Here is a 27,587-nt window from a genome sequence, read left to right as displayed (position 1 = left end):
CGACCCTCACAGCTCCTGCACACGGCTGTAGGGCTGGCACTCCCCTGGTCAGGTTTGCTTCCCAGGGCCTCAGGGAACACGCTTGGCCTCCCTCAGGGCTCTTCTCCCTGGGGCTGGGACTCCCCTGAGGTGCACTGGGGGCCAAGTTCATGGGCCATCGCTGAGAATAGAGCCCTCTCCAGGACGCCAGGGGGAGCTGACTTTGTTTCTTGGTGTTCATATGATCTGAAGGGCAGGGTAGGTGGTCACGGCCGCCATCACCGTCCTGCACACGTGACCTGGGAGGCTCCACCTTCTATCCCGGAGCTCCCCCCCACCCAGTTACACTTCAGGGAACGAGGTACATGGAAGAGATGGGGACCCCGCAGCGGGAACCAGAGAGAGAGAACAACTTCCGTTCACACTTTATTGTGTAAGATGGCCTCGTCGCTTAGCCAGCGGACCAGTGGGTCATACCTGGGTGGTCCTCGGTGCCCTGAAATGGTGTCAGTGTCATTTCTCAGGGATGCTTGTCTCAAGCCCCAGTCCCTCCCCACCAGCTCACTGCAGGACTGAGGCGGCCAGCAGGTCAGGAGAGCAGCTTTCCGTCCCCTCCAGATGCCCCCGGGCCTCCAGCCCTGTCCCGACGCCGACTACCTTGTCCACGGCAGCTACACGCTCTCCTTCGTCTTCCTTCGGGTGGAGTAGGGGATGCAGCACACCCAGCTGGTCCTGGTCCTACAGCCGGGAGAGACAGGCACGCCCACCCGAGCTCAGGGCCCAGTGCCGCAGGCAGCACCCTCTACCCCAGCAGCCCATGCCCTCATCAAGCCCGGGGGCCCAGGGCTTGCCAGTCAGAGGGTGACGGGGCCCTGCACACACGAGCGGACTCCGGTGCAGAGCTGGGCTTGCCCTCCCCACAGCGCCCGAGCTTCCTCCCGCCCACCCCGTGCTGTTGTCCTCCGCGCTGAGAGGCCGAACCAGAAGGGGCTGTTGATCATAAGCTAGCTGTTGACCCAGGCTCGCTGAACAAACGCTCCTCTTGGCCCCAAAGCCAAGCCCGCGCCAGCCGGCCCCGCACCCAGCCCTGCCCATTTCCTGAACACCGCGGCCTGTGCCGTTCCCCGGTGGGTGGTCTCTGGGGCCTCCACTTCCTACCAAAGCTGCCTCTGGGACAAGTCAGCCGTACCTCTTCCTTTGCAGGGACCCCACAGCTCAATGTCAAAGCATCCACTGGTCACAAGCAGCAGCTAGCCCATGGGTGCCCAGCCCTGCTCTGAATGGGCCCAGGGGAGAGCCTGCATGGAGAAGCCTCGGCTTGGAGGAAAACGGAGACGGCCGGTGGGCAGGGCCGTGGGACAGACGGGTGACCCCGAAACCGCCAGCAGGTGTGAGGGCGGGCCTGTCTGGAGGGCCCTGCGGAGTCCCCCTTCCCACTGGCCGAGCGGCCTCCAGCAGCCTGGGCTTGGATCTGCGTGCTGGCCCTGGCCGGCTGGTTTGCTGGGGGCAGCAGAGTCGTCAGGCCGGCCCTTGGGGCAGAACACAAAGCCGCCCAGCCGTGTCCACTGGAGCCCACGAGCCAGCGCCGACCTCACTGTTGCTGGGAGGGCCCTGGGTGACTTACACGTTTTTGTGTTTCCTTATTTGAAAGGACCATGTGTCGGTTTTACAAAGGAATTTACTTTGTATCTAAATATCTCTATTAGAGCTATTTTTCTTTTAAGAAGTGTTGGAGCAGGTAAGCCGCGGTGCTAACACAGTGTTCATCCCGGGGCTGGATGAACCGTCGCTTTCTTCCTAGCGCTTCGCTATGCTTGAAAGAAAAACAGATCCGCGGCCCTTGGGTGACACAGCGGCTTGCTTCCAGTGCCCTTTATGGCCTCAGGACTTCGTGGGACTTGGCTGGCTCTAGCCAGTGCCTACCCTAGGAGGGTGTGAGTGATCAGATCAAACATGCCTCCCACCCCCGTGCAGGGGCCTGGTGCACTTCGCAGAGTCTCTGACCGGTGATGGGGCCTCCCTCCCTGCGAAACCCCAAACGGAGAAGCTGGCATCGTCCCCACGGACACACATCCCTCTCACCTTCTCTGCTTCCTGCCACCTCTCCCACCTCATAGTCTGGCCAATGCGTTGGCTGATGGGATGGGGAGAAAGGGTCTGGCTGTCGGGTGAAGGGGACCCAAGCTAAGGGTTGTCCCTGAGTCCCACGGCTCGCCTCTCAGCCCCTCCAGGCTCATCAAAGCTTGGGTCTCTGCAGACCCAGAAGAGGAAGGCAGGCAAGCAGTGGGGTCCTGCGCATTCCACCTGAGGCCCACCAGACGCCGTGGTAGAGGAGAACCCCAGTCTCTGTGGATAACGCCACAGGCATGACTCACTCATCTTCTGACAAATCCCCCATGTCCATCTGGGCCCGCTTCTCTTCTCTCATGGCACCTGTGACCGCCTGTGGGAAGGGGCGGGAGCAGTTTGGAACAAGTAGAGAGAATCAGCCCATCAGCCACAGCCACCAAGGCCAGATCTGCTAGACCCACCCAAGGGCCAGACGGGGCCGCCGAGACTATGTTGGCACTGCGCCTCTTCCCATGAGTTGGGACAGTGTCAAGAGAAGACTTCCGAAAGGGGGGGGCACCTGGGTGGCTCTGTCAGTCAAGTGTCTGACTCCTGATTTCCGCCTTGTGTTGGGCTCACGTGCTGAGAGCAGAGCCTGCTCAAGATTCTCTCCTTGCCCTCCACTTGCCCCACACTCTCTCTCATTCCATGTGTCCCTCTCTAAAGAAAGGAGGGACCCTGACCAAGGAACTCTGCCCTTGAAGTGGGCCACCGTGACCTCTGGACTGTACTCCCAACTCTGCCACTGGGGGACCCTCCTTGAGTCCTTAAAACCTGTGTTGCCCATGAGACAGCCTTGTGAGGAGTAACAGCCAGCACTCTCCACTGTACCACATGTTCTGAGGGCGAAGAGATAGGGGGTGCAATCTGGAAAAGGACAGTCCCCAAGAAGGAGCTTAAATTTAAATTTAAAACACTTCCAGAGATGGCTGCCCACTACAGCTGAGAAATGGAGGGCACCCTAGGACATTTGTGCTGGATGGTCCAGACAGACCACTGGTCAACACCTTCCTTTTACAGAAAATGATGCTGCTGTATGACGATGGTGATGATGATGATGGTGGTGGTGGTGGTCGTGGTGGTGGTGATAATAATGATGACAATGGTGTTGAGGTGATAGTGATGGCTAATGGTGATAACGGTGGTGATGGTGGTGAGGTGGTGATATGATGATGGTGATGGTGGTGATGGTGGTGGTGACGGTGGTGATGGTGGTGATGGTGATGGTGGTGATGATGGTGATGGTGATGGTGGTGACAGTGGTTATGGTGGTGTTGATGGTGATTCTGATGGTGGTGGTGGTGTTGGTGGTGATAGTGATAATCACAGTGATGGTGGTGGCCGTGGTGGTGATGGTGGTGGTGATGGTGTTGATGGTGAAGGTGGTGGTCATGGTGCTGGTGATGGTAATGGTGGTGGTGGTGATGGTCATGATACTGGTGAAGGTGGTGATGGTGGTGATGGTGTTGGTGATGGTGGTGTTGGTGGTGATGGTGGTGGTGGTCGTGGTGATGGTGGTGGTGGTGGTTGATGGTGGTGATCATACCCAGTACTGAGGCTTTCTGAGCACAGGCACCATTCTGAGTGCTTTACAGAACAACCTGGAATGTAGGTACCACTAAGATCCCCATTGTATGGATGAAATAACAGAGGCACTGAGAGACATGGTGATTTGTGGATCTCTTGGCAGAGCCAGATGTGGAGACTTGCTCTCCAACTCCCTAGCCTATGCCCTTTGTACCATCCCAGTAGGCTCCCAGAAGGGCTAGCCCTGGCCTGAGAGTCTCTGACGAAACCAGAACGCAGGCAGGGTGGAGGATAAGAAGGAGCCAAGGGTGGCTTTCAGATTCCCAGGCCAGATTCCCAGCATCCAGAGTCCTCCTGGCACTCTGGCCCGCCTCTGCCTGAGCCTGCAGTACATTCTTGTGGGACAGGCTCCCCGGACAGGCCGTGGGGGCCCTGAGCACCAGCATTCCTGGCAGTGGGTCTGGCTCTGTCGTCTGAGGGCTTTTACCTCCTCGGCACAGTCTCCCAGATCAATCTCCACAAACACAGATGGCGTCTGTGAATGGAAACCAAAGAGGTGTAGATGGGGTGAGCTGGAGAGGAGCGGAGGCTTTCTGGGAGGGGCTCCCGGCCCTGGGGCAGCCGGGTCTGCACCACCACTGGGACCACCCGACAGTGGCTGTGCTCAGTGGGGGCTCCTGAGGAGCTGGGTAGAGAGCTGCTGGCAGTGTGGACGGCAAGGAGTCCATGGCCAGCTCTGGCGAGAGGAAGAGAGTCCTTCCTCTTCTCCCTACTCACCCTGACAGGTCCCTGAGACCCCAGGGTCTCCCCGGGCTTCACCCTCTGAGAACCGGGGCTGCGGGTCATAAGCGGTTGCCCAGAGCTGGCCCACAGCAGCATGTTGCCCACCAGCCTCCTGGGACCCACTCTGCCCCGCACTGGTGCAGACTCACACTGAGGCATGAGCGGCTCAAGCAGTTCCAGGGACTGCTGCCCGCCAGGGCTGGCTAGAACACCTACCTGGGGCGAACCCGTGGACCCCCAGCAGGGACTATTTGTTGTAGGTCCTGCTAAAACGGGTCCAGCTCCTTCTCCGTTCCCTCCCATGATCAGGAAGAAAACGAGAGCCTCCTTCCCTCGGAAAGTGCCCAGTGGGAAGTCCTACCACACCTCTGATGGGTCTCTGGCCAGTGCTCCAGGGCACGGGCCAGCGGCATTCCTCTGGGCTACCTCCTGTCAGGTCCCATGTGCCTTTGGCAACTGCACCGTTTGGGAAGCTGTGGCGAGGACGCCCAGTGTCAGCTGGAGCCCAGGGCTTGACCGAAAGGATCTCGGGTTGAGGCAGCACTGGCTCCAGCCTGCGGCATGGCCCTGCTGGGAGGACTCCGGGACCGTGTGTCCACAGCCTGCTTGTGGTCCTGCAGGGCTGTGCCTGCTGGGCTGCCCTATTACTAAAGTCAAGGCTCTTGCCTCTTTTCCACGATGGTCATCCACCTTGACGGACTCTGGTTCCTGTTCCCGGGGAGACACCGGCAGGTGAGCACCAGCAGGACCCCCGGGTGGCGGGCGCTTGTGCCTGGCCAGCCCTCCCGCCCTGGCCCCTCTCCTCCAGGCGGCTCCTCTTCACCTCTGGCTCTGTCCTTGCACCGTCTGGGTCCAACTTTCCCCGGGTGTCCTGGTGCTTTTCCTGCGTGTCTTCCTCTGGGTCTGCCTGACTGTGGGGGGAGCAGGGCAATGGATGCGGCTTCGGGCTGGCCCTTTCTCCCCTTGGGCATTGGGAAAGTTCTGGGATTTGTCCCCAGCAGAGCAGGGTGGGACAGGGTATAGAGGCTCTTCCTCCTGCCTGGCAGTGGGAGGGTGGGGGGCGGGACGAGGCAGAGGTGTTCAGGCCCAGGCATCGAGGACGGGGTAGTGCTCCTCGAGGATGGTTCTGTGGCAGTGACCTGGGTGCAGGGAGCTCGTCGGCCTACCGAGCTGCACACCCAGACCTTCCCGGAGACACGAGACCTCCGGCCCAGCAGCCTGGAGATCTGAGTGCAAACGTTTGCCACAGCAGGAGCCTCCCTGGGACTCGGGGCCATGGCTGGCTCCAGGGACTGCCCAGGGAAGCAGGAGCTGGGGGCAGGGCAGGGGTGGCTAGCATCCCTGAGAAACCCTCCCGTCTGAGCCCTCGGGGTCGTCTCAGGGCACCCCTTCCTTCCAGGGTTCCTTCGGGATCCTGGATGTCGACCTCGGGGCTGGCCCTGCTCCCCACCCCACTGTCTCCTGTGCCATCCTCCTGTCTCTGAAAATCACCTCTGCTGGACAAAGGCCTCTTACCCGCCGGCATCTTCAGTGTCGGTCCGTGGGTCCTTTCCCTGGTCTTCGGACTCTGGGGAGGAAGGAGAAGCATTTGTCGTCAGCACTCCTGGACCCACGGCCTGGCCCTATGAGGACGGGCCGGCCCTCCCACAGGTGCCGAGTCGGAGAGGACGGTCCAGGTCCCACTTCGGTGTGGCCACATTTGGGCCCAGGACGGCAGAGGTGGCTGCTTCACCGTAGCTGCTCCCCTCCGGACCGCCAGCTCGTCCCCGTCCCCCACCCCAGCACACTTGGGGCCCAAGACGCAAACGCCGTGCAGCCTGGTGAGAAGTGACAAAACCTCCAATCCTGCTCCTGACAGGAGGCTGGGGAGGCGCCCCTGAGCGCCCCAGTTCTAGGAAAGGCTCTCCACCCAGACTGGCGCTCGCACGTCTCAGGCTGGGGGCACCTGCGGGCCGGGGAGGGGAAGCCGGGCTCCAGGGGCGGCCTGCACAGCTGTCCTGCTTCTCTGCAAGTCAAGGGGCCTGGGTGGCCCTTGAGCTTCCCACGCCATCCCTGCCCTGGGCCTGCTCTTGCGGGAGGCGCTGCCCCAGGTCAGGCAGTCGGCCTTGGTGGGAGACGCGTCCCAGCCAGGCCTCCCGGGAGCTCAGGGCACGTGGCCTCGGCCAGGTCTGCGGACGCTCTCTCTGCCTCATCTGAGTCCCCTGCGGGTGAGAACAAGGGGTCCTCCATCCTGCTCTTGTCGGCCGCACCCACACAGGCTCAGGGATGCTGAGGCAGGTGCTGGCCACCCCGAGACAAGGCTCTAAAGGCCACGGGCAGGGTCTGAGGGGGCAGCATGCAGTGTCGGGGGTGGGGGCAGCCCTCGGGCCTTCAGATGGTAATTCCGGAACTTGGTGGCTCTGAGACATCCCAGGGAGAAAAGGCAACACCCAGTCTCCAGCTCAGAGAACAGGACCTGAGTGATTCAGAAGCAGTTTTCTAGCAGGAATTTTAAAATTGATTTCTTTTGGAAAATCTTCAGCAGGCCCCTACCCGTGGGCATGCGTGTGCACGCATGTGTGTACGTGCATGCTTTGAAGACCCGAGGCTGATCTCTAAACCTGCTTCTTTCTGTGATTTGTCTGTGTCTGGCAAGAAGGAAGAATCCGCAAAAAGAGACATGATCTTCTCTCTCCCAAGTAGACACCCCGTGCATCCTCTGATGTAAAGGCAGGGCAGTAGTACGAAGCGTCTGCGGGTCTCACCCCTTTCCTTTCTCCAAGAAAGTGTCTGTGTATCAAGACTCTGAGCACATGGGGGCAGCGAGGGGACCCTGTACAGGTCAGGGTGGGGAGCTGGGCTCAGTGTGTGACGACCCACAGTTCCAGCACGCAGACCCCAGGTTCCCGCTGTTCCCTCTGACGCTGGGCTCATCCTGAGGTCCGCTTGGACCGTCAGCTACAGATGCGCTCCGGCTGCCCCTTGTCCCGCCCATCGGGTTCACCAGCCCAGCTCCCGTGTCCTCACTGCCCGTTCCCAGCAGATGTGCACCGGCAGGGCCCCCTCTTCTGGACCTGCTTCACCACGTGGACAGTGGGGCTGGCAGGTGACCCTGCTGCTCCCCGCCGGCGGGCTCTGGGGAGGCAGCAACGCTCTGCTGCATCCGTCGGGCTGCCAGGGCCAGTGCGGCAGGCGGGGCGCCACCGAGATGTGTCTGCCACTCACCCGGTTTGGGGAGATTCCACGGTGCTGCTGGGAGGATCCGGCAGTGGGACCGGCACTGTCCTCCCTCGTGGCCGGCCTCGTGGCGGCACTACCAGACCCCCTCCCACCTCACTGTGCGATATTGCCTGCGTGGACTTAGGTCGGTTCTTCTTCGGGAAAAGTTGCTTCTCTTTCGTGAGCCTGTGGAAGGCGCGCCCTGCTCCAAGGCTTCGGGGGACGGAGGTGGCCCTGTGCCCAGCCGGCCAGCACCTCCTCGTCTCCCCACCCCCCCAAGAGATGTTTACCCAGAGAGAGCAAGTCTTCATCCCTCGGGCCGGAACAACAAACTGTATTTCCCACTGACCACGTCTCATTTCCACGGCTTCCCGACACCCTCGTCAAGGGCCCCTTGCTGGGTGACCTTCCCGGGAGAACCAGGACCGTGGAGGGCCTGGCAAATGACCAAACCAGTCACCAGCAACCCTCAGTCACCTCGGGGTCCAGCCCCTCCGGGAGGAGGACCTTGAGATGCCTGCTGTTGGGGAGCCTGGGAGGGCGAAACTCAAGGTTCACACAAGGACGGAGTGTCCCACCCCTGCCCCGGGGGCAGCCCAGCCCTGTGTAGGTTCGTCGGCCCGTACCCCACGCCCACGCCCCCCAGGGGCTCACGGGTGGCCCTCCCTGCATGTCTCCCGAGTGGACTGCCTGGAGACGTTCTACGTGGCCACGGCCTTCGGGAGGCACAGCTGGCCTCGCCCCACTCCCGACCGCAGCCCTGCTTCTTGTGGCCCGCTCCGAGGGGCCCCAGTTTGGCCACTGGCAGACCCTGGGTCTAGCACGCTCTGCCAGGCCTTTCAGATTCTCAGGGGGGGCCGTGGGGCCGGGCAGGAGGGAGGGACACTGCCTGGGACCTACCCGCTTCCTTGGACAGCTTCTTGATGCAGCTGGGAGGGTCCCCCTTCTGGTGCAGGCCGCCCATGCTCCTGCTCCTCTGGAGCTCGGCCATCTCGCTGGCTGCCTTGAGGTGTCCAGGGGCCACCCCTGAGGCAGGGACCCCAGGGCCCGGCCGGTGTCTCCTGTGTGCGGCCGCGTCCTTCTCCATCCTTCTCGCCTCTCTTAGGTTTTCGGAAAGAAGAGGGACACGGGCTCCCCAGCACACGTCAGATGGAGAGCATGGCTTCCGACCTCCGTCTGAGGCGCCGCCCAGTGTGGCCAGGGGGCCCCCGTTGCCAAGTGGCCCCTGTGACATCACCGCACTGTCAGAGGTCGGAAGTCAGCCCAGCGCAGCCCTTCCCGCGCGTGTGCCCTTCCGAGGCCTGCGGCAGCCCTCCACAGCGTGGACGTGCCGCACAGCCCGGGCCGGGTCTCCCTCAGGCCTGCGGATGATCTCCGGGCGAGATTCCGTCTCTTCCTCTTAGGACAATGTCCCCATGCACCAAACGCAGGCAAAGGGACCCAGGGTCGGATGCGGCCGGGCTGACACCCCAGGCCTTCATCCGTGGCCAGGAGTCCGAGGGGAGGAGCTCCAGGTGCCCTCAGGAGTGGCCGTGTGGGCAGGGGCTGCCCTGATGCAGCCGGCGCTGGTTTGCGGCGCGACTAGGACACGGCTCCACGTGGGCTCCCACGGTCGGGAGGCGGAAAGGCCCGGAGTGGGTGCCGCCAGGCTGGGCTCTCCGCAGCCGCCCCGCCAGCGTGAGCCTCGATCCCGCGCCCTGCCGCGTCGTCTCTCCGCGCAGCCCTGCCCTAACCTGCTCTGTGTCTCCAAGTCGCGTGACACGCCGCAGTGCAGCAGCTTCGGGAAGACATCGCAGCGTCTGCTTTCTCTCCCCGGTGAGTGCAGAGCTGCCCTCTGCCCTCAGGCCACGTGCTCCCGGCCCCAGGTGGCCCCGTGACCAAGACGCCCCCCCCGGAGGCCCCCACCCCGCCCCGCTGAGTCTCTATCTGTGGCTCTGGTTCTGGCTCTTGTTTACTCATTGGGCTCGCCGTCGCTGTTTCGTGCCGTCTCCGTGGACTCACGTGGTCTTTTGTCTTTACTCGTCTGATACCGTTCACTGGGCGGCAGGGCCCTGGGTCCGCTCACATCACAAGTGGCACGACCTCGTCCTCCTGACGCGGAGTCGTGGTCCGTTGCGTGTGCACCCACAGCCCGCATCATCTTCCTGCGTCCATCCTCGCCGGACACTTGGCTGCTTCTGCATCGTGGCCACTGCAGAGAAGGCGGCTGGCAGCCCGGGGCCCGTTGCACCCATGTTTTTGGCCTCTGAGCTCATACCCAGTAGTGCGGAAGCTCTGGTTTTGACTCTTTGAGGAGCCTCCATGCTGTTACCCACAGCGGCTGCGCCGGCCTGCGTCCCCACCAACGCACGGGGCTCCCCTGCTCTGTGTCCTCGCCAACACCCACGGTTCCTGTTTTGTTGGTTTCAGCCATTCTGCCGTCTGGCCGGTGTGAAGTGACACCCCCTGTGGTCTGGACTCATCCTTTCCTGATGACGAGTGATGCTAAGCATCTTCTCCCGTGTCCACCGCTGCGTCCCAATCTTAGAAGGACTCCGGTCATACGGGACTAGGGCGCGCCCTAATGACTTCGGGTGACCTTAATGACCTCTTTAAAGATCCTCTCTCCAAATTCTGTCTCAGTCTGAGGTGCTGGGGTCAGGACGTTGCTGTGAGGTTTTGGGGGACACACAATACAACTTGCCAGAAGCTGTCTGATGTCATCCCAGCAGATACTTTCTTGGAACTCCAAGCACCCAAGGCCTCAGGACGTCACACTCAGGGTCCTCCCTGAGCAGCCTGCCGACCGTTCATATTCAGAACAAAAGGGACCCGATTCCACATACACGTCCCTCCCTCCGACACGCCTCACGGCACGTCCCGGGGCGGGCTCTGCACCCAGCGAGGGGCTGGCACCGCCGCCAACGCACAGGTACCCGCGTGCCGAGCTGCTGGTTCGGGGAGAGGCCAAGGGGCTACGGCCAGGGCGGGGGGATGCTTGGGCTGTCTGAAGGAAGAGCAAATGGACACACAGAGGCCCGAGAGACACTGTGACCTGTCAGCAGTCCCAGGAGAGGGGCTTCTGGGTCCCACGTTCCCTGAGGTTTTCTCCCTTCTGTCCTTCCACGGGGCAGCACCTCCCTGGGTCCCGCAGGTGTCTGAGTTGGCCAGTACCGCCGGGCCCTGCTGTGGACGCTCCTGTCCCGGCTGACGGATGCTGGTGGCCTCTGACCTGGAGGCCTCGTGGGCAGGTGTGACCCCTCTGTACCCATCAGCCCCCACCCAGCCCGCGGCCATCTGCTGCTGGGAGGGGCCAGAGGAAAGCAGCGATGGTGCTTCCCTACCCAAGTCGACACCCCAGAGAGGGGCTGACCGCGCCCCCCCAAGTCCAACCTGATGTCCCAGAGTCAGCTCACCTAATTCCTTCCTAACAGCTGACTCGGGCTGGAGTTAAAACAGCAACGGAGTGAAGGCCACATGGAAGCAAGAAGAGGGAGACGATGCGCCCTGCTCCGGAGTCACGTCTCCTCCAGGTCCCCTCGGTGCGTCCGGCCCCTCCCTCCGCCCGTCCAGGTGGGGCAGGGCCCTCAGCACCTTCGGCCTCCCCACGGCCTCTCGGAGACAGCAGCACGTGCGGAGCCCATCCTGGGCCCTTCCTGGGCCGACGACGCCCATCTCTACCCCCATCAGAGCTTCCAGCAGACGCGCTCGGACGCGCTCAGAGGCCCCGCACATCCCATCCCACAGAGCACTGTGGTTTCCGCTTGATCCAAAGGCTCGCAGCCGAACCTCCCCTGCCATGTGGGCTGCCACCCAGCCTCCCACAGGCCCCATCGCCCACGTGCGCCGTTAATCAAACCGTCCTCAGAAAGAATAAAACGTCTGTTTTAATTGGCCAGTAAAATACATTGCAGATCATTAGTATCTTATAAACAGAGACCTCAAGTTACAAATCCGAGTTAAAAACGGTAGTCCGGTGCGGCCTGCTAGCTGTGCATCCCTAAGGGTATTTTCTGCAACATCTTCCTCCGCTATTTTTGTGACAAGTCCTATCCGCCATGGGTCAGAGTCTGGACAGTATTTGCAAATAAAAGCGGAGACAGGCACAAGGTCCGAGCATCTGAACAGTGTTCTCCAACGCTCAAAGGCCGGCTGCCCCACGTCGGCCCCCTCCAGCCCCACAGAAAAGCACCCCCACTGCCTGGCAGCTTCTAGGGGCCTCACAGAGACAGCAAAGCCCTGCTCCCAGGGGCTGGGGATCTGCACAGCTCAGGACGCTGCAGCCCCTCGGGCGCTCTGGAGGGCCGTCCACCGGCTTCCCAGAGAAGCGGCTCGTGCCCCTGTGCCTGCCCTTTGCGACAGGCCTAGATGCTCTGAGGTACTTCATCAAACAGCTCGTTAGAAACGGTCCTCTAAAAACATTAAGAAAAACAGCTTGAAAATAATGCACATTTCTATTTTAAAAACCTTCCCCAAACTCCCAGAAGGGGCAGCTGAGGCGGACCCTGTTCTCAGTCCCACCAACAGCAAACGATGATTCTGCTTGAAGGCGCAGGCCGGACACTCTGTACGGCGCGTTGCCCGCTCTGGCAGTGTTGGCAGCGGCGGGACGCCAGCGTCTGCAGGAGAGACGGGAAGCCCCGGCACTCTCGGCAGAAGGGCCCTGTACCTCCGAGTCGTCAAGGCATCCGCACACGGGGGCCTTCGTGTGGTGACGCACGAGGAAGCGAAACTGACCTTCAGCAGGAATAACGGCAGGGCTGGAAGCAGAGAGCCGGGGCCGGGGCCGGGGCCGCCGGCAGGCGACAAGACACGAAGCGCTCAGCGTGCTGGTCCCGCAGGGCGTGTGGGAGGAGAGAGCTGGGGGCTCCACCGCACAGGCCGCACAGAACCCAGCAGAGGCCCAAGGGTCCAGGACAGGAAGCATGAGTTCTGCAGCGGGCATGGCGGTCCCGGTCCCTCCTTCCAGAAGAGCCAGCCCAGGTCGCCTGCCACCAGTGTGACGACGGAGCCCCAGCAACCACAGATGAGCTCCGGGAGGGTCTCAGCTGACCAGTGAGCCCGGCGCTGGTCACAGGTGAGCTGCGAAGTGAAGGCCCCATGCTCTATTGTCCTTTCTCTGTTCCCTCAAGCCCGAAGACTGTGGCTTTCCGCCCACAGCCCAGGGCCCCGTCCTGGGACAGGACGTTCGGCTTCAAATGGAATGCGTGGAGGTCTCCGACTGCTGCCTGATATAGCTCTGGAAGCTCTTGTCTCCAATGGGGTGCTCCCTGCAAAGGGGAAACGGGAGCAGAGCAAGTGAGGCCGAGCTCCCGAGCGCCAGTGCCCTCTGCACGTTTTCGTATCTTTGCTCCGTCTTTAAACGTGATACATGTTCATCGGAATAAATGTGAAAAATACAAACAGGGAAAAGACTTAGGCAGAAGTCACCTACAGAAGCGTACTTGTGGCCTAGAGAGAGGCAAAGGGTGTGGAGCTTCTGGCCCATTGAAGCCTAATTTTGGAAGCAATGGGTCAGGAGGTGGTTCTGGAGGAAGGAGAGACCGGGAGGCGGGAAGTTAGGGAGCTGCTGCCCACGGCGCACTGCCCGACAGCTGGAGAGTACAGGAAGGCTGCTCTGAGGAGATGGGCGGCTGCCCAAGCCTCACCGGTGTGTGCGGGCAGCTTTAGGGTAGGGCTCTGCCCCAGGAAGCTCCTAGCAGTCCCTTCCCCGTTACCTTTGCCAAGGGCTCCCCTACAACCCAGACGCCATACTCACTGGCTCCCATACTTGGTCTTCTTGAACTTGTCCCTCCTGTACTGGGCGTGTTCCTGCTCCAGGGCCCCGACACCAGCAATGACCTGCTTCAGTGTCTTGTAGGTCTCCTGGGGGTCGTCGATGATGAACGTCGAGTACTCCTCCTGCTCGGGCCCGTCGTACACGGATCTGCTGCCACAGGCCTCTGCGGCGTTGAGAGGGGTCAGAGGTCAGGGCAGCGTGCACGGCCAGCCGCCTCGGGGAAGGGCTGACCGCTCCCACGCAAATGCACGAAGAAGCAGAAGCCATTCCCGAGAGCCGGACTGAAGCCGAGCGCCGGAGAAGCCAGGGTCTGATGCCCCGTCTGACCAGTTTGTCTCCTGCGCACCTGCATCTGTCCACACCTACTGCTCACCAGACTAGAGCTGGCAGATGTCGCTTCCTGGACATAGGGCCGGTGGGCTCAAGGGCCTGCAGGGTCACCCAGGGTCAGTCTGGAGAGATGACCTCAAGGGAAGCCCCATCTTAGAAAGAGGGGCCAGGGCGTCACTGACCTGGCGTTTACGTGCACCCCCTGTGGTGGGGACATGAGGACACTGTCCTCAAGGGTGTTACCTCTTGGCTGGGCTGCACGAGCAGCTTCCTAGGACCACTGTCACCCCACCTGCTGGACACGTGACTTTCTCACTGGACCACCTCACTCCTGCTGAAGACCATGCCGTAGCCTTCCGGCAACCACGAGAAGCACCCAGACACTGGAGCTGTTCCCCAAACCCCTAGGCTGGGATCAGATCTACCCACTAGTCCCCAAACCCCTGAGCTGGACCCTCCCCCTGACCTGTCCCCAAACCCCTGAGCTGGACCCTCCCCCTGACCTGTCCCCAAACACCTGAGCTGGACCCTCCCCCTGACCTGTCCCCAAACACCTGAGCTGGACCTTCCCCCTGACCTTTCCCCAAACCCCTGAGCTGGACCTTCCCCCGACCTGTCCCCAAACCCCTGAGCTGGACCCTCCCCCTGACCTGTCCCCAAAACACCTGAGCTGGACCCTCCCCCGACCTGTCCCCAAACCCCTGAGCTGGACTCTCCTCCTGACCTGTCCTCAAACCCCTGAGCTTGACACTCCACTCCAGGGTCGCGGGGGGTCTGTGTGGGAAGACACGCCATTTGGGTAGCACTGGGCTGAGGTGAGCCCGACCTAGGGAGCCCCTCATCCCACCTGCCCTGCTGTTTCATTACCACAGAAGTTCTAGTGTCCAAACCCCTGTCTTTATCTCCAACCCAGGAGAACTCGAATTCTGACTAAAAACTCACAAGTCTGCACAAAGGAAGACCAAGAAGATTCAGTTAAAGATTCAGAAACAGAGAATCTGACGCAAGAAAGACAAGCGACATAGATGTGCGGGATGAACAGACAGAGGAGGAGGGAGGAGGGAGGAGCCCCGTGCGTAGCGGGTCCGAGTTCAGCCTCCCCCTCTCCACATCACACGCAGGGTCAGGGTCTCGGGAGCCAGACTGCCTGGACCCCTCCCCAAAGTCCCCACTTATGGGAGCTACTGGGCCCGGAGCAGGTTACTTGTGTCTGAGCCTCGATGAACCCTTCTGGGAAGCGGGGGCACCAGTGTCCCCGAGAGACTCCTGCCCGGGGGCCTGGCAGGACCAGTGAGCTGTGCTGTCACAGCCAGTGCGGACAGGTCAAGAGGCATGACCCCGGAACAAGCACATGTCTGTGACCCTCGCCAACAGCGACCAGACACGAAGACTCATGGTGCTGGTGGAGCACGGCACTGGCGGAGAAGGGACAGATGCAGAGGCCTGCGGAGGCCTGTGGACCCCGAGCAGGGGACGGGGAGGTGCGGGGAGGTGGCTCGGATACGCAGCTGGGCAGCCTGCCTCACGGGGGCTGTGTGGCTGGGTCCTGGGCCAACCCAGGCGGTTAGCCCGTGTCACGGAAGAGGACATGACGAGCTACCCGGTAGTCTCACGGCAGAGGCCAAAGCTGTCTCTGGATTGAGGCCTGGGACTCGCAGACTCATCCCACGTGGGATGCTGAGGGGCGTGGCCAGAGCGGGTGAGTGCTGGGAGGCACCTGAGAGGCGCAGGCTGGGGAAGAGGCCCGAGGCCAGACCGTGGGTCCACGGTTGTGTGGGAGACACGGCTTGGTGCTCCGTGGGAGTCCTCTAACCTTCCCAGTGCCCTCATAAGTGGGCACTCGTGCCTGTTCTGCAGAGGGAAAGCAAGTTGTGATCCCAGGGCTCATCACAGAGCGGGGACCCTGCTGCCACCTGGAAAGGCACCCCTGCATTACTCTCAGCCCCGTGGCCCCCGTCCGCACCAAGGCTAACCCTTCCCTGCCTCAAGTCCCGGGTTCCACTGTCAGCAGACTTCAGGGGGCGGGGGCGGGGGAAGAGCCAGGGTGGGCCAGGTGAGTCCAGGCCACATGCGGGCGGTGGAGGGGACCCAGTCTCCCCTCTCGCACACGCAGCCCGAGCACAGCCACCTCCAAGCGCCAAAAGGAAAGGATCAACCTCGGGGGAAACAAGCCCCGTGGTTTCGGCGCTCAAGAGCACAGCTGCAGGAGTATCAAGACCACCAGATGCTCCGAGGACAAGCTCTCAGCCTCAGAGAAGCACCGAGACTCCAGGCAGAGGCCTGAAGACAGTCAGCGCTGCGGAGGCCAAGTGAGGGGCCCTGTAAGATCCAGTCCTGATGACAGAACCGGCGCTCACCCAGATGATTCCCACCCTGGGAGGGAGGCTCGCTCGTCCGCCCTCCGTCCATCTGTCATCCCCTGTCCCCCACCACCACGACCATCTCTCCGTCCACCATCCATCTGTCACCCCTCATCTACGCCTCTGCCGTCCGCTGCCCACGCATCTGTCATCCAGAACACGGTATTCGATCCTCCTCCAAGTCAGGCACTGAGGCAAACGACCTGCTTCTGCTCTCAAAGGGTCAAGCCCACCCAACGTGAACAGATCAGAGATGGTCATCATGGCAATGACAGAGATACACCCAGGGTTAGAAAAAGCTCCCCAGAGAAGGACACTCACAAGACAAACAGGTATCAGCCAGACGAAGGGGGAAGAGAGTGGCTCTGAGAGACAGAGTCATGGGGGCCTCTGGTGGGGGGGTGACCCCAGGCTGGAAGCAAGAGGGAGACCGTGTGTAGAGAGAGGCCGCTGGAAAGTGGCTGACCACGCAAGGCTCAGTCAGCCTCCTTCATGAATCTGGACCTCACAGGGTGGCTTCACCCTAAGTCTCCTGACCATCCTCTGTTCTGGTCACCCCTCTCAGTGCGCTGGGGAGGGGCTGCCACCTTGAGGCCGGCTGTAGCCCCAGGACCACTCCCATGCGGCCTCCCGAGGAAACCAGCCAAGTGCCGGGTGTGCACACTTGCTGGGGGAGGACCCCCCGGGGCGGAGTGGGTGTGCGCATGCGCACGGTGCGTGCGGGTCTGCACAGGAGCATATGCTCGTGCATGTGCACCATGTGGGCAAGTGCATGGGCCTGGAGCCTGGGTGTGCACCCAGAAGCGGCCCCCGAGGCTGCGGGAAGGGACCCGAGGGCAGGTGCGGCTGAGCTCCTGACAGCTCACGGCGGAATGCTTGCAGGGCAGGACTGGAGTCCGCCCGGGCTGAGGCCCACCCCGAGCCTGCTGGGTTAGATCAGGAGAAAGAACAGGACGGTGTATTCCAGGCCCACTCAGCTTCCTTTCGCATTCGGGGGGGGCTTCTGGACCTCCTCCGCGTCCCGACCGCCTCTCCTGAATCTCAACCCCATCACTCCCACGTCACCTGCCGCCCGCAGAACACAAAGGAGAGGGTGGCCAACGGAGGCACACATCACGCCGGCCGCTTCTGGCCGGGAACATGGTCCCACGTGCGCACACGCGTCCACACACCCAGGTGCCCCCTCCGCCCCCCCGGCAGGCAGAAGAACGAATCCGCGGTCTGGGCTGTGGGAGGTTATTAAACACAAGATCTTCTCAAGAACTTGGTGGCTCAGAGGTCGTGGCTAAATTCCCCCGTAAGATTATGCAGAGAATCTGTTCCTACAGTCCATGCCCCACATCTGCTGGCCTGCGGGACGTGCTCCCCCTTCAGCCCACGCGTGGGAACGCGCACAGACCATGGGGGCTCCGAGGGCCGGGGGTCTCTACGGGAAGCTCCAGGTGCCCCCGTGGCCCCGGCAGGCGTCTCCGCGGCCACCTGCCACCTGCCGAGATGGCGCGCCGGCTGCCGGGCCTACCTTGCATCTTCTCTAGTTTGCTCATATACGAGTGGAAGAGGGAGTAGATGCGCTCTGTCTCGCGGTCCCCATCGATGTCCAGCTGGATGTTTGCCGGGAGGCCGCTGCCCGAGCACCGCCACGCCACAACAGAGAGAACGATGATGTCAGTCATTCCCTTTTTTGGAAGCCCACTGGGTCAGAGTGATCTTACGCAGCGAACTTATCCCTGACGGGGCCGGGGCCCAGCTCACAAGCCCTGAGGGTGGCCTGTCCACGCTCGGAGGACGGGAGGCCTACGGACCCGCTGAGACAGCAGCCGACAGGCCACGCTCGTTCTGCTGTGACAAGAAAGGACCTGGAACAGAAAGAGCTGCCCTGGCGCACGTGGGCCGTGGGACCTGCTGGGCCGCCCCGGGTGAGGATGGCCAGGTGCCGGCTCTTCCCGCAGGCTGCGGCGGCTCCGGCCCAAGGCTGTGGCTGCGTCCCAGCCCCCGCACACAACACTCAGCTCTCCTGGTGGAGCCTTTCCAGCCTCGAAGCCGGACCTTCCGCTCCCACCCCGTGAGCTTTGGGGGATCTCTCACCCCTGCACCAGATGGCATTGGTCAGGGTCCTCACAGGTCCCCGGGGCAACCTCAACGCATCCAGGCCTGCTTTCAGAAGGGGCCGAGTGATTCTCTCATGACCCCCAGGAGGCCCAGCTCACAGTGGGGCAGGAAGGGGCGGGAGAGGGTGTCAGATGGCAGCTGTGGACACTAAAGGGGCGTGAGCAGGACGGTGGAAGGCCTCCGGGCTCTTCTGGAAGAAACACGACAGCCCCCGCTCCTGGGAGTCCTCCTCAGCACGGAGCACCCTCCCCACTGCTGTCCGCCCCGAAGGACCACTAGGTCCCCTGGGAGACAGAGCACCCATGATGGCTCACGGCCCCTGCCAGTCTACAGGGCCTTTGCAAGGGTGAGCCCAGGCTTTCTGGCATGGGGGCACCTCAAGAATTGCGAGCACAGCCTAGGAGACGCAGCTGTGCGTGTGCAGCTCGCCAAGCCCCAGTGCGGCCCCTTGGCCAAACTTCTCTGTACAGTGCACAAACTGGACAACTGTGCTTGGCCACACGGGGTGGATGTGAGACAAGGACTGAAGGGACCCCAAGAAAAAAAAGAACAAAAAATGTTTTTTATTTTTTGCTTCTTTTCCAGCTTCTGTTCTTGCTAGGCCTGCACCCACGCCCCACTCCACACATGCTTGAAATGCACGTAGCCTATGTCATCCTTGTAACGGACAAACGGGCGAGGGTGTCTTTGGAGTCGTCCAGCACAACAGAAAAGAGGAGTGAGCAGGCAGGTTGTCAGAAATGCTAAGACCCCTCACTCCAAACACCTTGAGGCCAAGACCCCCAGCTCGAGGGAATGAGTAATTTACGAAGGACTTCTGGACCCCGTCTTTGTGCGGACCAGTTCCTGGACACCTAAGGGGACACATGCCCCAGACCACAATCCCCATGAAAAACCCAGACCCCACGCAACGAGGAGACGCCCACTGTTTTCTCTTCTGTGTTTCTTGGCTGCTCTGTCCCCGTCTCCCCCACCCCATCATCCACATCCAATACACTCTGCTCTCCCTGTCAGCTCAGGGCTGATTTCCGTCCCCTTGGCTGGTCCTGTGGGGTCCCCTCTCTGCCTGCATTGGCTGGGAGGGCCTCGGGGGAGAGGGAGGCACAGACCTACCCGGTGCAGGGGGAGCAGCCCGGCGCCGTGTCCGAGGAGGCCCTACAGCACAGCCAGTGGCCGTTGAGGTAGGCGGACGGGTGGTAGACGGCGAGGCGCTTCTGGTTGCTCTGGCTGACTTTGGTGAGGATGTCGATCCAGGCCTTGGCCTCCACACAGTTGTTGGCCTGGATATACAGCGCTCGCTCCGGCTGGATCACCTGAAACATCTGGGGAGACCGCAGTCAGGGTCAGAAAGACCGCCGGGCAAGGTGTCCTGCCTGGGCCACGAGGGTCCTCAGTGTGGGTGTGGCCAGGCCTGCGAGGGACCGGACAGGCCCGGGGGCCGCAGAAGGAGGGTGTGGACAGGCCCCGGGGCCGCAGAGGGAGGGTGTGGACAGGCCTGGGGGGTTGTGGAGCACACAAAGCCTTTCTGCTGTTCCTGAAACTGAGAGAGCAATCTCCTTCCCCCTAGGGGACTTGGGACTAACACAACTTAGCAGGGTCACCCCTGGTCAGCCTGGCCAAGGCACTCTGTGTGCTGGGGTCTCAGGGAGCTCTATTCCAAAAGCAAAGGAGTAGCACTGTTCATCCCCTCCTGTGGTCACCGTGGTCAGGACACAAATGTTTCTTCGAGTCTCCTGGTTTTTTTAAGCTGGGGCGGTCTTCTGTGCAAGGTACATCAGAGCTTATCGTGCCCACGCTCTTGTCCTCATCCCACACTGACCTCAGGACCTTTGTATGTGCTGTTGTGTCCATCAGAAAATCCCCACCCACCTCATCTCACCAGGAGGCTCTTCCTCCTCCTTCCAGGTTAGTGTGACTTGCTCAGAGGCTTCTCAGCCTCCGCCTTCTCTCTCGTTGTTCATTCAACAACCATCGTGAATACCAGGCACTGCCCTAGGTTCTGGGGACAGAGTATGACCCAAACAGAGTTTCTCTCACCATGAACTTCCAGCCAGCAAGAAGGATAAGAACCAACACAAAATGTAAGGTCTGTGTATGTTGGAGGAAGAGTCAGGCAAGAACCTTTTAAGTCAATGATCCAGCTGAAGTCAGAAAGATGATTAAAACATCGGTAAGCTGAGTGGGAAAAGCAGAAGATGAAGAGTCCCAGCCAGAAGCACCAATAGGTACAGAGGTCGTGGGGCAGCGGGGATGAGAGGTGTGGGAGTCCTGGGGCAGTGGAGGTCCTGGAATGGGCATAGCAGGTGCACAGGCCCAGAGCCCAGGGAGGGCTGGGTGCCCCAGGCCCCCATCCTAGAGAGGGCTGAATCCCAGGCCTGGGAACAGACAACCCACGCTACAGCCTCCACACAGGAGATGGCATTCCTCCTGGGCAGGCACAACATGCGAACATCCCTCGGGCCCGGGGAAAACACCGTCTGCCATGGGGCCATCTGCCTGCCCCAGAAACCCCCTCCAGTAGTCCAGGTGAAGGCACAGTACAGGCTGAGTGGGAACTGCCTTGTGTGAGCTGGGCCGTCCAGCCAGGGGCAGCCTTCCCATCTACCCAGCAGGGGCCACCCACACGGGCCACCGATGTTCATCTTTGACCCAGACAGAGACGGGAGCTCATCGGTCTTCCTCCTCAGCGCCCCTGGGCCAGAAGCGGCCCCGTCACAGCTGAAGCCGACTCGCTGTGTCCCCCACCACACAGCGTGGCATACGCACCTACTGGGTACTAGACAGCTGAGCTGTGCAGAGACACACTGACACAGGAGGTGGAAGACAGAGCCCTTGTCAGCTCCTGCGAGGCAGACCCGACTCGGGGACCTTCCTCTAAACCCTACACCTGGCATATATAGGGGAGCCTGCGGGGTGAGACGCTGTGCAAGGACTGTCCTCCTAGAGCGGTGGCCACTGTGGATGGTTCCCAGCGTCTGAGGAAGGTTCTTAGGAAACACAGGGCTGCTCCAACATCTGAGCTCCCTGAAGCCCGTGGGGTGTTGGGGGCGGTTGGCAACACTCGGGAAGATACAACCAGTGAAGCAAATGACCAGTGACACGGGGAAGGGGGGCTGGGCCTGGGGCCACAGCAGATGGACCACGCGCACAGGCCTTCGGATGCAGGGGTGGGTCTGAGCTCCTGCCCCACAGGAGACGCGCGAGCTCCTTCCACGTCCGGGAGCCCATTTGTGTCTCTGGAGACTGAGCCGGAGTTGTAACCCCCTCCCAGGCCATGGCAGCCACGGCGGCCACAGCAGGGGGCAGGGCATTTCCTCCCCGACTAAGCTCCAAGGTGTGCGGGGACAAGGAGGCCTGCACGTGCTTTTGCCTGCGCTGCACAGACGGTCCCTGGAGGTCTGTGCTTCTGAAAAGCATCAAACAGTAAGCAGACCTGATGTGCGGGCTCCCCCGTAGGACCCTCCGTGGGGACACACAGGAAGCCTCCCCATCCGAGCCTCGCCCCAAATCAGACCTGGTGAGGTCACTGGTGTCTCCCTTGGAAACCCCACCTGCGCTCGCCCGTGTGTGCCGGTGACGGGTGTTTTGACAATGCGGGCAAGAACGCTGTCATGTCCTATACCCACTTGATGGCGAGGGACGCCAGCCCTGAAGAAGATGTGGCCCTGACAGACAAGAGAAGAACCTCCGTGGGACGGAGCTTTCCATGGCAGAGCCCAGAAGTACTGACCGGACGAGGCAGGCCAGGAGCCAGAGGTGGACATAGCTCAGCGTGTGTCCCACGGTCACCATAAGCCATCCCGAGAAGACACACCCAGGGGATGCGGTCATCTCCACGGGATTCCAGGCAGAAGAGGGCACCTGAACCTGCCACCCAAGCTGAGGGACACCCACAACACCTGGCCTCTGTGCTTCAAGAACACCGAGAAAGGCTGAGGAATGTTCCATGTCCAGAAAAGGATGGAGAATGCACCATGTGGGGCGTGGCTGGGGACACACAGCAGCTACAAAGACGGCCAGGATCGCAGCTGGGAGAGTCCCTACACAGGCAGCGGTCAGAGGTGACACTGCACCAGTGTTGGGGTCCTGCCTCTGGACCTGGGGGTCTGCCTCCACACCAGAACGTCCTTGTTTGCAGGGAGCACACTTGAGTGTTTACGTGGCTCAGCAAACAGACAAAGACAAACCACATGCAATTCTGGGTTCGGGGACACGAGGGTCCTGCTGTATTCTCGCCACTTCCCTGTAAGTTCAAACCAGATCAAAATTTGTTTCAAAGAAACCCTCCGGTCCCGGAGCTGGCCCTCCGGCCTCTGGAGTTGCCAGGAAAGCACTTTCCAGCAGGTTCTTTGCCTCCGGCCAGCTTGCAAGGACCCCGGCGATGGGGCTGCAGGAGGAGAGCAGCGGCAGTGGGTGCTGGCAGGGCAACGAGCGCAGGAGGGAGAAACCCCCAAGAGCCCCGAGGCGGAGCCGCACTCACGTTCTTCATCTTGAAGGACTCCTCCTCCAGTCTCTCCACGGCCAGAATGTTCTCGATGGGAATGCTGCACAGAGGCTGGTCTCCTGCCACAGAAAGGGGTTCATGACAAGGCAGGCGAGAGGCTCCCCGCCTTAAGGGGTTGCGGGGGACACCGCAGAACAGCGGGCCTCACGCAGCAGGACCTGGTGCTGCCTCCCGGGAACCCCGATCTTCCGGCCACGTGCCTTCTCGAGGAGCCCTGTCCCCACATTTTACTTCCCAGTGCCGTGTCGCCGAGACCTATGCCCCCTCAGACCCAGAGGACACGGCCCACGCAGGACCCCGACTCCCACGCCGGGAGCCCATGGGCACAGGCCCACCTGTTCCCCACCCCCACCCAGGCCACCTCGCAGGCGGACGTCTCCCACGCACTCCTGTGACCAGACACTGCTCACGCCCCGGGACACGTACTCTACGCGCTTCGTTTCATCCAGGAAAGCAGGCACAAACCCATCAGGGCCCCCCCAGTCCAGGCTCTGGCCCCTCAGAATAAACTATGGGACTCCAGTAAAAACCCAGTTTCTCTTGTTACCTTTGCTTCTCTGGTAGGTAAACTCATGGTTGGTCAGGCGGAACCATCTTTTCTTAAAATTCTTCATCCCAAAGCGTTTTCGCCCCTGTGCCCTCTTGATCATGAACCTGTGTGAACAGGGCACGTCTGTGGGTGAGTGTTGGGGCTTGGGATACAGCCAGCAGCTTCCCACACCACATCTCACTGTATTTCCAAGTGATAGGGTAAAACACCAAAAGGCAAAGGTCTCTACTTTTGCAAAGTTTAACTTTTTTTAAAAAAAAGGTTTTATTTATTTATCTGATGGACAGAGGTCACAAGCAGGCAGAGAGGCAGGCAGGGGCGTGCGGTGGGGAAACAGGCTCCCCGCTGAGCAGAGAGTCTGATGTGGGGCTCAATCCCAGGACCCTGAGATCACAACCTGAGCCAGAGGCAGAGGCTTAACCTACTGAGCCACCCGGGCACCCCGGAAAAGTTTAACTTTAAGTCACAAGTCGGCAAGGACAGCAGGTTCATCAGACCTCCAACAAAGCAGCTGCCCCCTCCCCATCTCCCACACTGGGAATACCAACAAGGGACGCCTGTATGAAGGTGGGCAGGCCTGCGGACCCGGGCCAGAGGTGCTCCAGAAAACAGAGTAATGGGAGCCGGAGATGTTTCAGGAGTGGGGGGCCTGGTGGCGTGGAACAGGGTCTTGAACTCAGGTGTGAGCCAGCCCACATGCAAGGCTGGGTCAGCTTCTCATTCCCCTCTCTCCCATGGATAGGTGTTTCTCCACTCGCACAACCCGCAGGGCAGAGGCACAGAGCAGGCGAGACAACACCACGTCTCAGACTCGCCCCGTGAGCAGTCTTACTGGATCAGAGATGTGGGCCAAGGCCATGGATGTCCCAGGCCAGGACAGCCCCTGAAGGGTCTGGCTGCCTCTGTGTTGGGAGGTCACCAGCCACGTGGGCACAGATGCCCCAGTTCATGGCAGAGACGGCCAGGAGTGCCGCCCCCGTGTCTCGCTCCCACTGGCCCAGCAGCAGACACGGGCCTTACCCTTCTTTAAGCAGGATGGGCTGCTCTACGCTCTTGGGATCTCTTCTCCCAGAAGATGAGATCAGATCTAAAAACTAAGGTGGGAAAGACAGCAGACAATTAAGGGGGAGACGGCACGCTTGGCTATGTTCCTTCTCACACACAAACAGCAGAACGCTACGTCTCTTCCTGATGCCAGGAGAGAGAGACATCTGGGTCCTTCTGCAAGAGTCAGGGGGTCCTAAGCGTGTCCCTACTGTGGCCAGGAGGGAATCGCCCAACCCTGAGCCCAGCCTCCATGCAGACCCCCCCACCTGCCGAGGAGGCCCCCTGCTCCCCAGGCACCGCTCTGCCTGGCTGCCAGGCTTCCGGTGACCCTGGGAGGCCCACCGGCACATCAACAGGTGACCCAAGCAGGCATCTCTGCAGGAAGGAGAAGCAGCAGGGCTCTCCTCCCAGGACGCCCCCCCAGTGTGACTGCCACGACCTGCCTGGACTCCCTCCCCCAACCTCGTGCGCCCCAGCTCCTCTCCCTTCTCCCCTTCTGGATCCTGGTTTTTATGATCCCCGAGAGGCCAGTAGGTGTGAGTGTTTCTAAACGCAACAGAAAAAGCAAAGCTTTAGGATCCAGAAAAGATTCTCTCCATGAGCCATGTCCCTGATTCCGGGTGCCCTGGCTCCATGACTTGGGCATCTGTGGGGGCCCCAGGAGTAGATGGCCAGAAGGGTGAGGAAAGGGATTTATAAGAAACACAGGGCGGTCTTTGAGAGAAGTACAGCGCCCAGCACTGAGGGAAAACTCGTGACGGTTCTGAAGAGGAGAGTCTGGAAGGGGTCCACCGTCCCCAGGGTGTAGGGAGTCTGGGGACCACAGGGGGTGGTCAGAACAGGAGGAAGTGCAACGGGTTCACAGGGTCTGGGGTGCAGAGAGTCCTGAGGTCGTGGGGGGTTTGGGGTGCAGAGTTCGGGGACGGGGGGTGGTTGTGGACTACGCAGGGAATGGTGCTCTGAACTCTGAACAGTGGGTAATGGCCGGCTCTACGTTCTGCGAATTTCAACTCCATTTTCTGGAACTACTGTAGCGTGTCAGGACAGGAGGCAGTCCGTCCGTGTTAACTGATATCCGCACTCACATTTTTTACTGCATCAGCATATTTCTGCTCGTTGAAGAATTCATAAAATGCAGCCATGTAGGATTCCTTGAAACTCGCCTAAAATGAGACAGGTCACTGAGCAAAGGCCTGCGGGTCTCGGGCACATGCTCCATGGGGAACAACCTGGAGGCATGCATCATGACCGGCTCCGGTGGCAGTCTCTCAGCAAGTGGGGGTGCCAGTGTGACTATGGCCCCAGGCTCAGCCCGGGCACTGCCCATGGAAGCCACGAAAGCAGGCACTGCCACGCAGACGCAACCCCGGAAGCCAGGGTCCGAACGCTGACAACAGGTCAGGGTCCCTCAGCGAGCATGGAGGCTGACATCTGGGTTCCAGGTCTCTGTTGCTGACATGGGTCACGATGAGGCTGCCGCACGGGAGCCTCTCCTGGGACCAGGGGGCTGGCGAGGGCCCTGACAGGTGGACGTCAGAGCACCCCTCAGGGACACCCGGGGGGCAGCCCTCCCCACGCTGTGCTTACAGCGAACACCGTGTCGCGGAAGGTCGCTCTGCAGTTTCCAGACGCACAGAGGTGCGTCCGTGCAGAACTCACAGTCAGCCTGGACCTGTTCATCCAGGCTCCGGCCGACGGACTGCGGAGTGGCCGCTTGCTGCGGGACGCCACACGCGCTTGGCTCTGCTGCAACCTACACGCAGCCCAGCGTCTCCCACACGGGGGCTGCTTGTCGGCAACGATGGGACCCCCCAGACAACAGAAGGGGAGGGCTGAGCTGGGCTGGGGGCTCCTGCAGGTCCAGGCACAGGGGAGGCCTCACACCACCCCACTGACCTCATCCCTGTGCAGCCGGCCTTGGCCTTCAGTCCCTAGGGCACGTGCCCAGCTGTCCGCCTGTGGACATCGCTACACACAGTCCCCAATGTCCTCAAACCTGCATGTCATGACTCGCGTTCTGGGGGGTGTGAGGCCCAGGACAGACCCTCGGGACCCAGGCAGGACGTGGTGTGCGGCAGGCGGGCCCCAGAGGAGCCCCTGGCCCGCCCCAGGCAGCAAATCTGCCCCAAGCATAGACGACCTCAGAGGCTCACAGCTGACGCCCCCGCAGCCCCTGAACCCCCACTTGGGAGCCGGTAACGCACCACGTGCTCCTGTGACTCCCTCTGCCGTAGGTTGGTCTGACGGGGTTTCAAACCCACTTGTTCATGAGAAAAATGAAGTGAGTTGTGAGGGGAGCACAGCCCCCTCCCCATGCCGCCGAGGAGCCCTGCGGCCGAGGGCCCTGCCCTGCTGGGTGCGTTGGTCCAAATACAGGAGCTCTGATCTGCCCAGGGGACTGCTGGGCCCTGAAAGGGGTGACTCCGTGGTACCCCCAGTCACCCTCTTGCCCAGCAAGACCCTGGCGTTCCCTACCAGCAGGGACTTTGACTTTTGGCAGGGCCGATGTCCTCTCTACCCCTTCTCTCCAGGGAAGACTCGGGATTTGAACTCTTTCCCCCAGCCTTGCCTGCAGCATAGCGGGGTCTGGGGGATGTTGTGTCTTTACTGCTTGTTAAGAGACATCATCCCACACGGTGCTGGCTTGTGAAGATTTGTTGTACGCGGTCATCCCCACACTCCGGACCTGAGCAGAGTACAGGCTCAGAAAGCAAGCCCGGTCTCTAAGAGTAATGTGCCCCCAGACAAAACAGTCTCAAAACGCAATGTTTCACGGCTCAGGAAGGCAGAGAGGAGCCTGCAAGCCGCTGGAACGTGCTCTCTGCTCAGACGGCGGGTGGTGGGCCGTGTGGGTTTTATTGCTTCTTACCCTGTCCCTGCGTTGAGCCCTCACTCTCTCCTGGGACAAGCAGACATGATTAAAGTATGCGACTTACGGATTTCGACTTGGACAAGCTGCCAAGAGTCTGAATAGTCTTGGAGATGAGCGTCAGCGTCCTCGACGTCTGTGGGTCCTGTCAAAGGGGAAGGAGAAAGGCAAGTCTCGTTTCGGTTCCACAGAAACGTTGTGATTGAACCCAGAATTGCACGGCCGACAACATGGTGACAGCACGCAAAAGCCCCCAGCCCCCTCATGCTGCCGGCGAGCAATGGGAGGTCGGCCAGCGCGCAGGGCAGGGTGAGGAGCAGCTGCCGACGGCAGGCACGAGGGCACCTTTAAAGGAGCAGCCTCCCCGCCCTGCCCTGGGCGCCCATGGCAGGGCTCCCTGGCCCGTCCCCTGGCCTGGAGGGTTCATCTGAAACAAAGCCGGGAATGGACCCCTTGAGTCCCTG

The 27,587-nt window shown here is 61.2% G+C and overlaps 2 protein-coding genes and 1 long non-coding RNA gene across 11 annotated transcripts in view; 1 reads left to right on the top strand and 2 right to left on the bottom strand.

Moving 5' to 3' along the window:
- Window positions 1-392: 392 nt before the first annotated feature.
- Window positions 393-8,834, bottom strand: CUNH13orf46 (chromosome unknown C13orf46 homolog). Of its 4 annotated transcripts, XM_004745974.3 has the most exons (8): window positions 8,497-8,830; window positions 5,914-5,965; window positions 5,222-5,309; window positions 5,065-5,106; window positions 4,103-4,150; window positions 2,355-2,422; window positions 637-717; window positions 393-475 (listed from the first exon to the last, which is right to left on the bottom strand). In XM_004745974.3, exons 1-7 carry the CDS (start codon window positions 8,828-8,830, stop codon window positions 651-653), a joined length of 699 nt encoding a protein of 232 aa, XP_004746031.1. In that variant the 3' UTR covers window positions 393-475; window positions 637-650. The 4 variants fall into 4 exon arrangements, with proteins under 4 accessions (XP_004746031.1, XP_004746033.1, XP_004746032.1 ...); XM_004745976.3 differs by lacking the exon at window positions 4,103-4,150 and having other exon boundaries at window positions 8,497-8,834; XM_004745975.3 differs by lacking the exon at window positions 5,065-5,106 and having other exon boundaries at window positions 8,497-8,834.
- On the top strand, window positions 3,552-11,378 carry LOC106005218. 2 transcript variants are annotated; one of them, XR_001178436.2, is made up of 3 exons: window positions 3,552-5,130; window positions 6,049-10,507; window positions 11,010-11,378. It is a non-coding gene; the product is annotated as an uncharacterized LOC106005218 (long non-coding RNA). The 2 variants fall into 2 exon arrangements; XR_006607110.1 differs by having other exon boundaries at window positions 5,798-10,507.
- Window positions 11,379-11,444: 66 nt separating this feature from the next.
- The window catches only part of RASA3 (RAS p21 protein activator 3), a 114,557-nt gene continuing 98,414 nt past the window's right edge, over window positions 11,445-27,587 (bottom strand). For 3 of the 5 annotated variants that reach the window (XM_045081238.1, XM_013053008.2, XM_013053010.2), the window contains 9 exons: window positions 27,191-27,268; window positions 25,340-25,417; window positions 24,228-24,301; window positions 23,205-23,311; window positions 22,634-22,716; window positions 19,267-19,475; window positions 17,564-17,667; window positions 13,334-13,517; window positions 11,445-12,845 (listed from right to left, as the gene is read on the bottom strand). In XM_045081238.1, the coding sequence (XP_044937173.1) occupies window positions 12,770-12,845; window positions 13,334-13,517; window positions 17,564-17,667; window positions 19,267-19,475; window positions 22,634-22,716; window positions 23,205-23,311; window positions 24,228-24,301; window positions 25,340-25,417; window positions 27,191-27,268 (993 nt within the window). In that variant the 3' untranslated portion in view covers window positions 11,445-12,769. Of the gene's footprint in view, window positions 12,846-13,333; window positions 13,518-17,563; window positions 17,668-19,266; window positions 19,476-22,349; window positions 22,541-22,633; window positions 22,717-23,204; window positions 23,312-24,227; window positions 24,302-25,339; window positions 25,418-27,190; window positions 27,269-27,587 lie in introns of those variants that run through there. The other 2 variants (XM_045081236.1, XM_045081237.1) reach the window with 2 other exon arrangements.

Source organism: Mustela putorius, unplaced genomic scaffold (genome assembly GCF_011764305.1).
Source record: "Mustela putorius furo isolate JIRA1106 unplaced genomic scaffold, ASM1176430v1.1 tig00000551_pilon_pilon_pilon, whole genome shotgun sequence".
Taxonomy (NCBI): Eukaryota; Metazoa; Chordata; class Mammalia; order Carnivora; family Mustelidae; genus Mustela; species Mustela putorius.
The sequence above is the reverse complement of the archived record's forward strand: the minus strand, read 5'-3'. Positions and strand labels throughout refer to the sequence as shown.

Coding starts and splice junctions, on each gene's coding strand:
- CUNH13orf46 (XM_004745974.3), bottom strand. CDS start 8,830: ATGTCACAGGGGCCACTTGGCAACGGGGGCCCCCTGGCCACACTGGGC. Junction 5,966..8,496: donor GAAGCTGTCCAAGGAAGCGG/GTAGGTCCCAGG, acceptor CTTCCTCCCCAG/AGTCCGAAGACCAGGGAAAG. Junction 5,310..5,913: donor GACACTGAAGATGCCGGCGG/GTAAGAGGCCTT, acceptor CTCCCCCCACAG/TCAGGCAGACCCAGAGGAAG.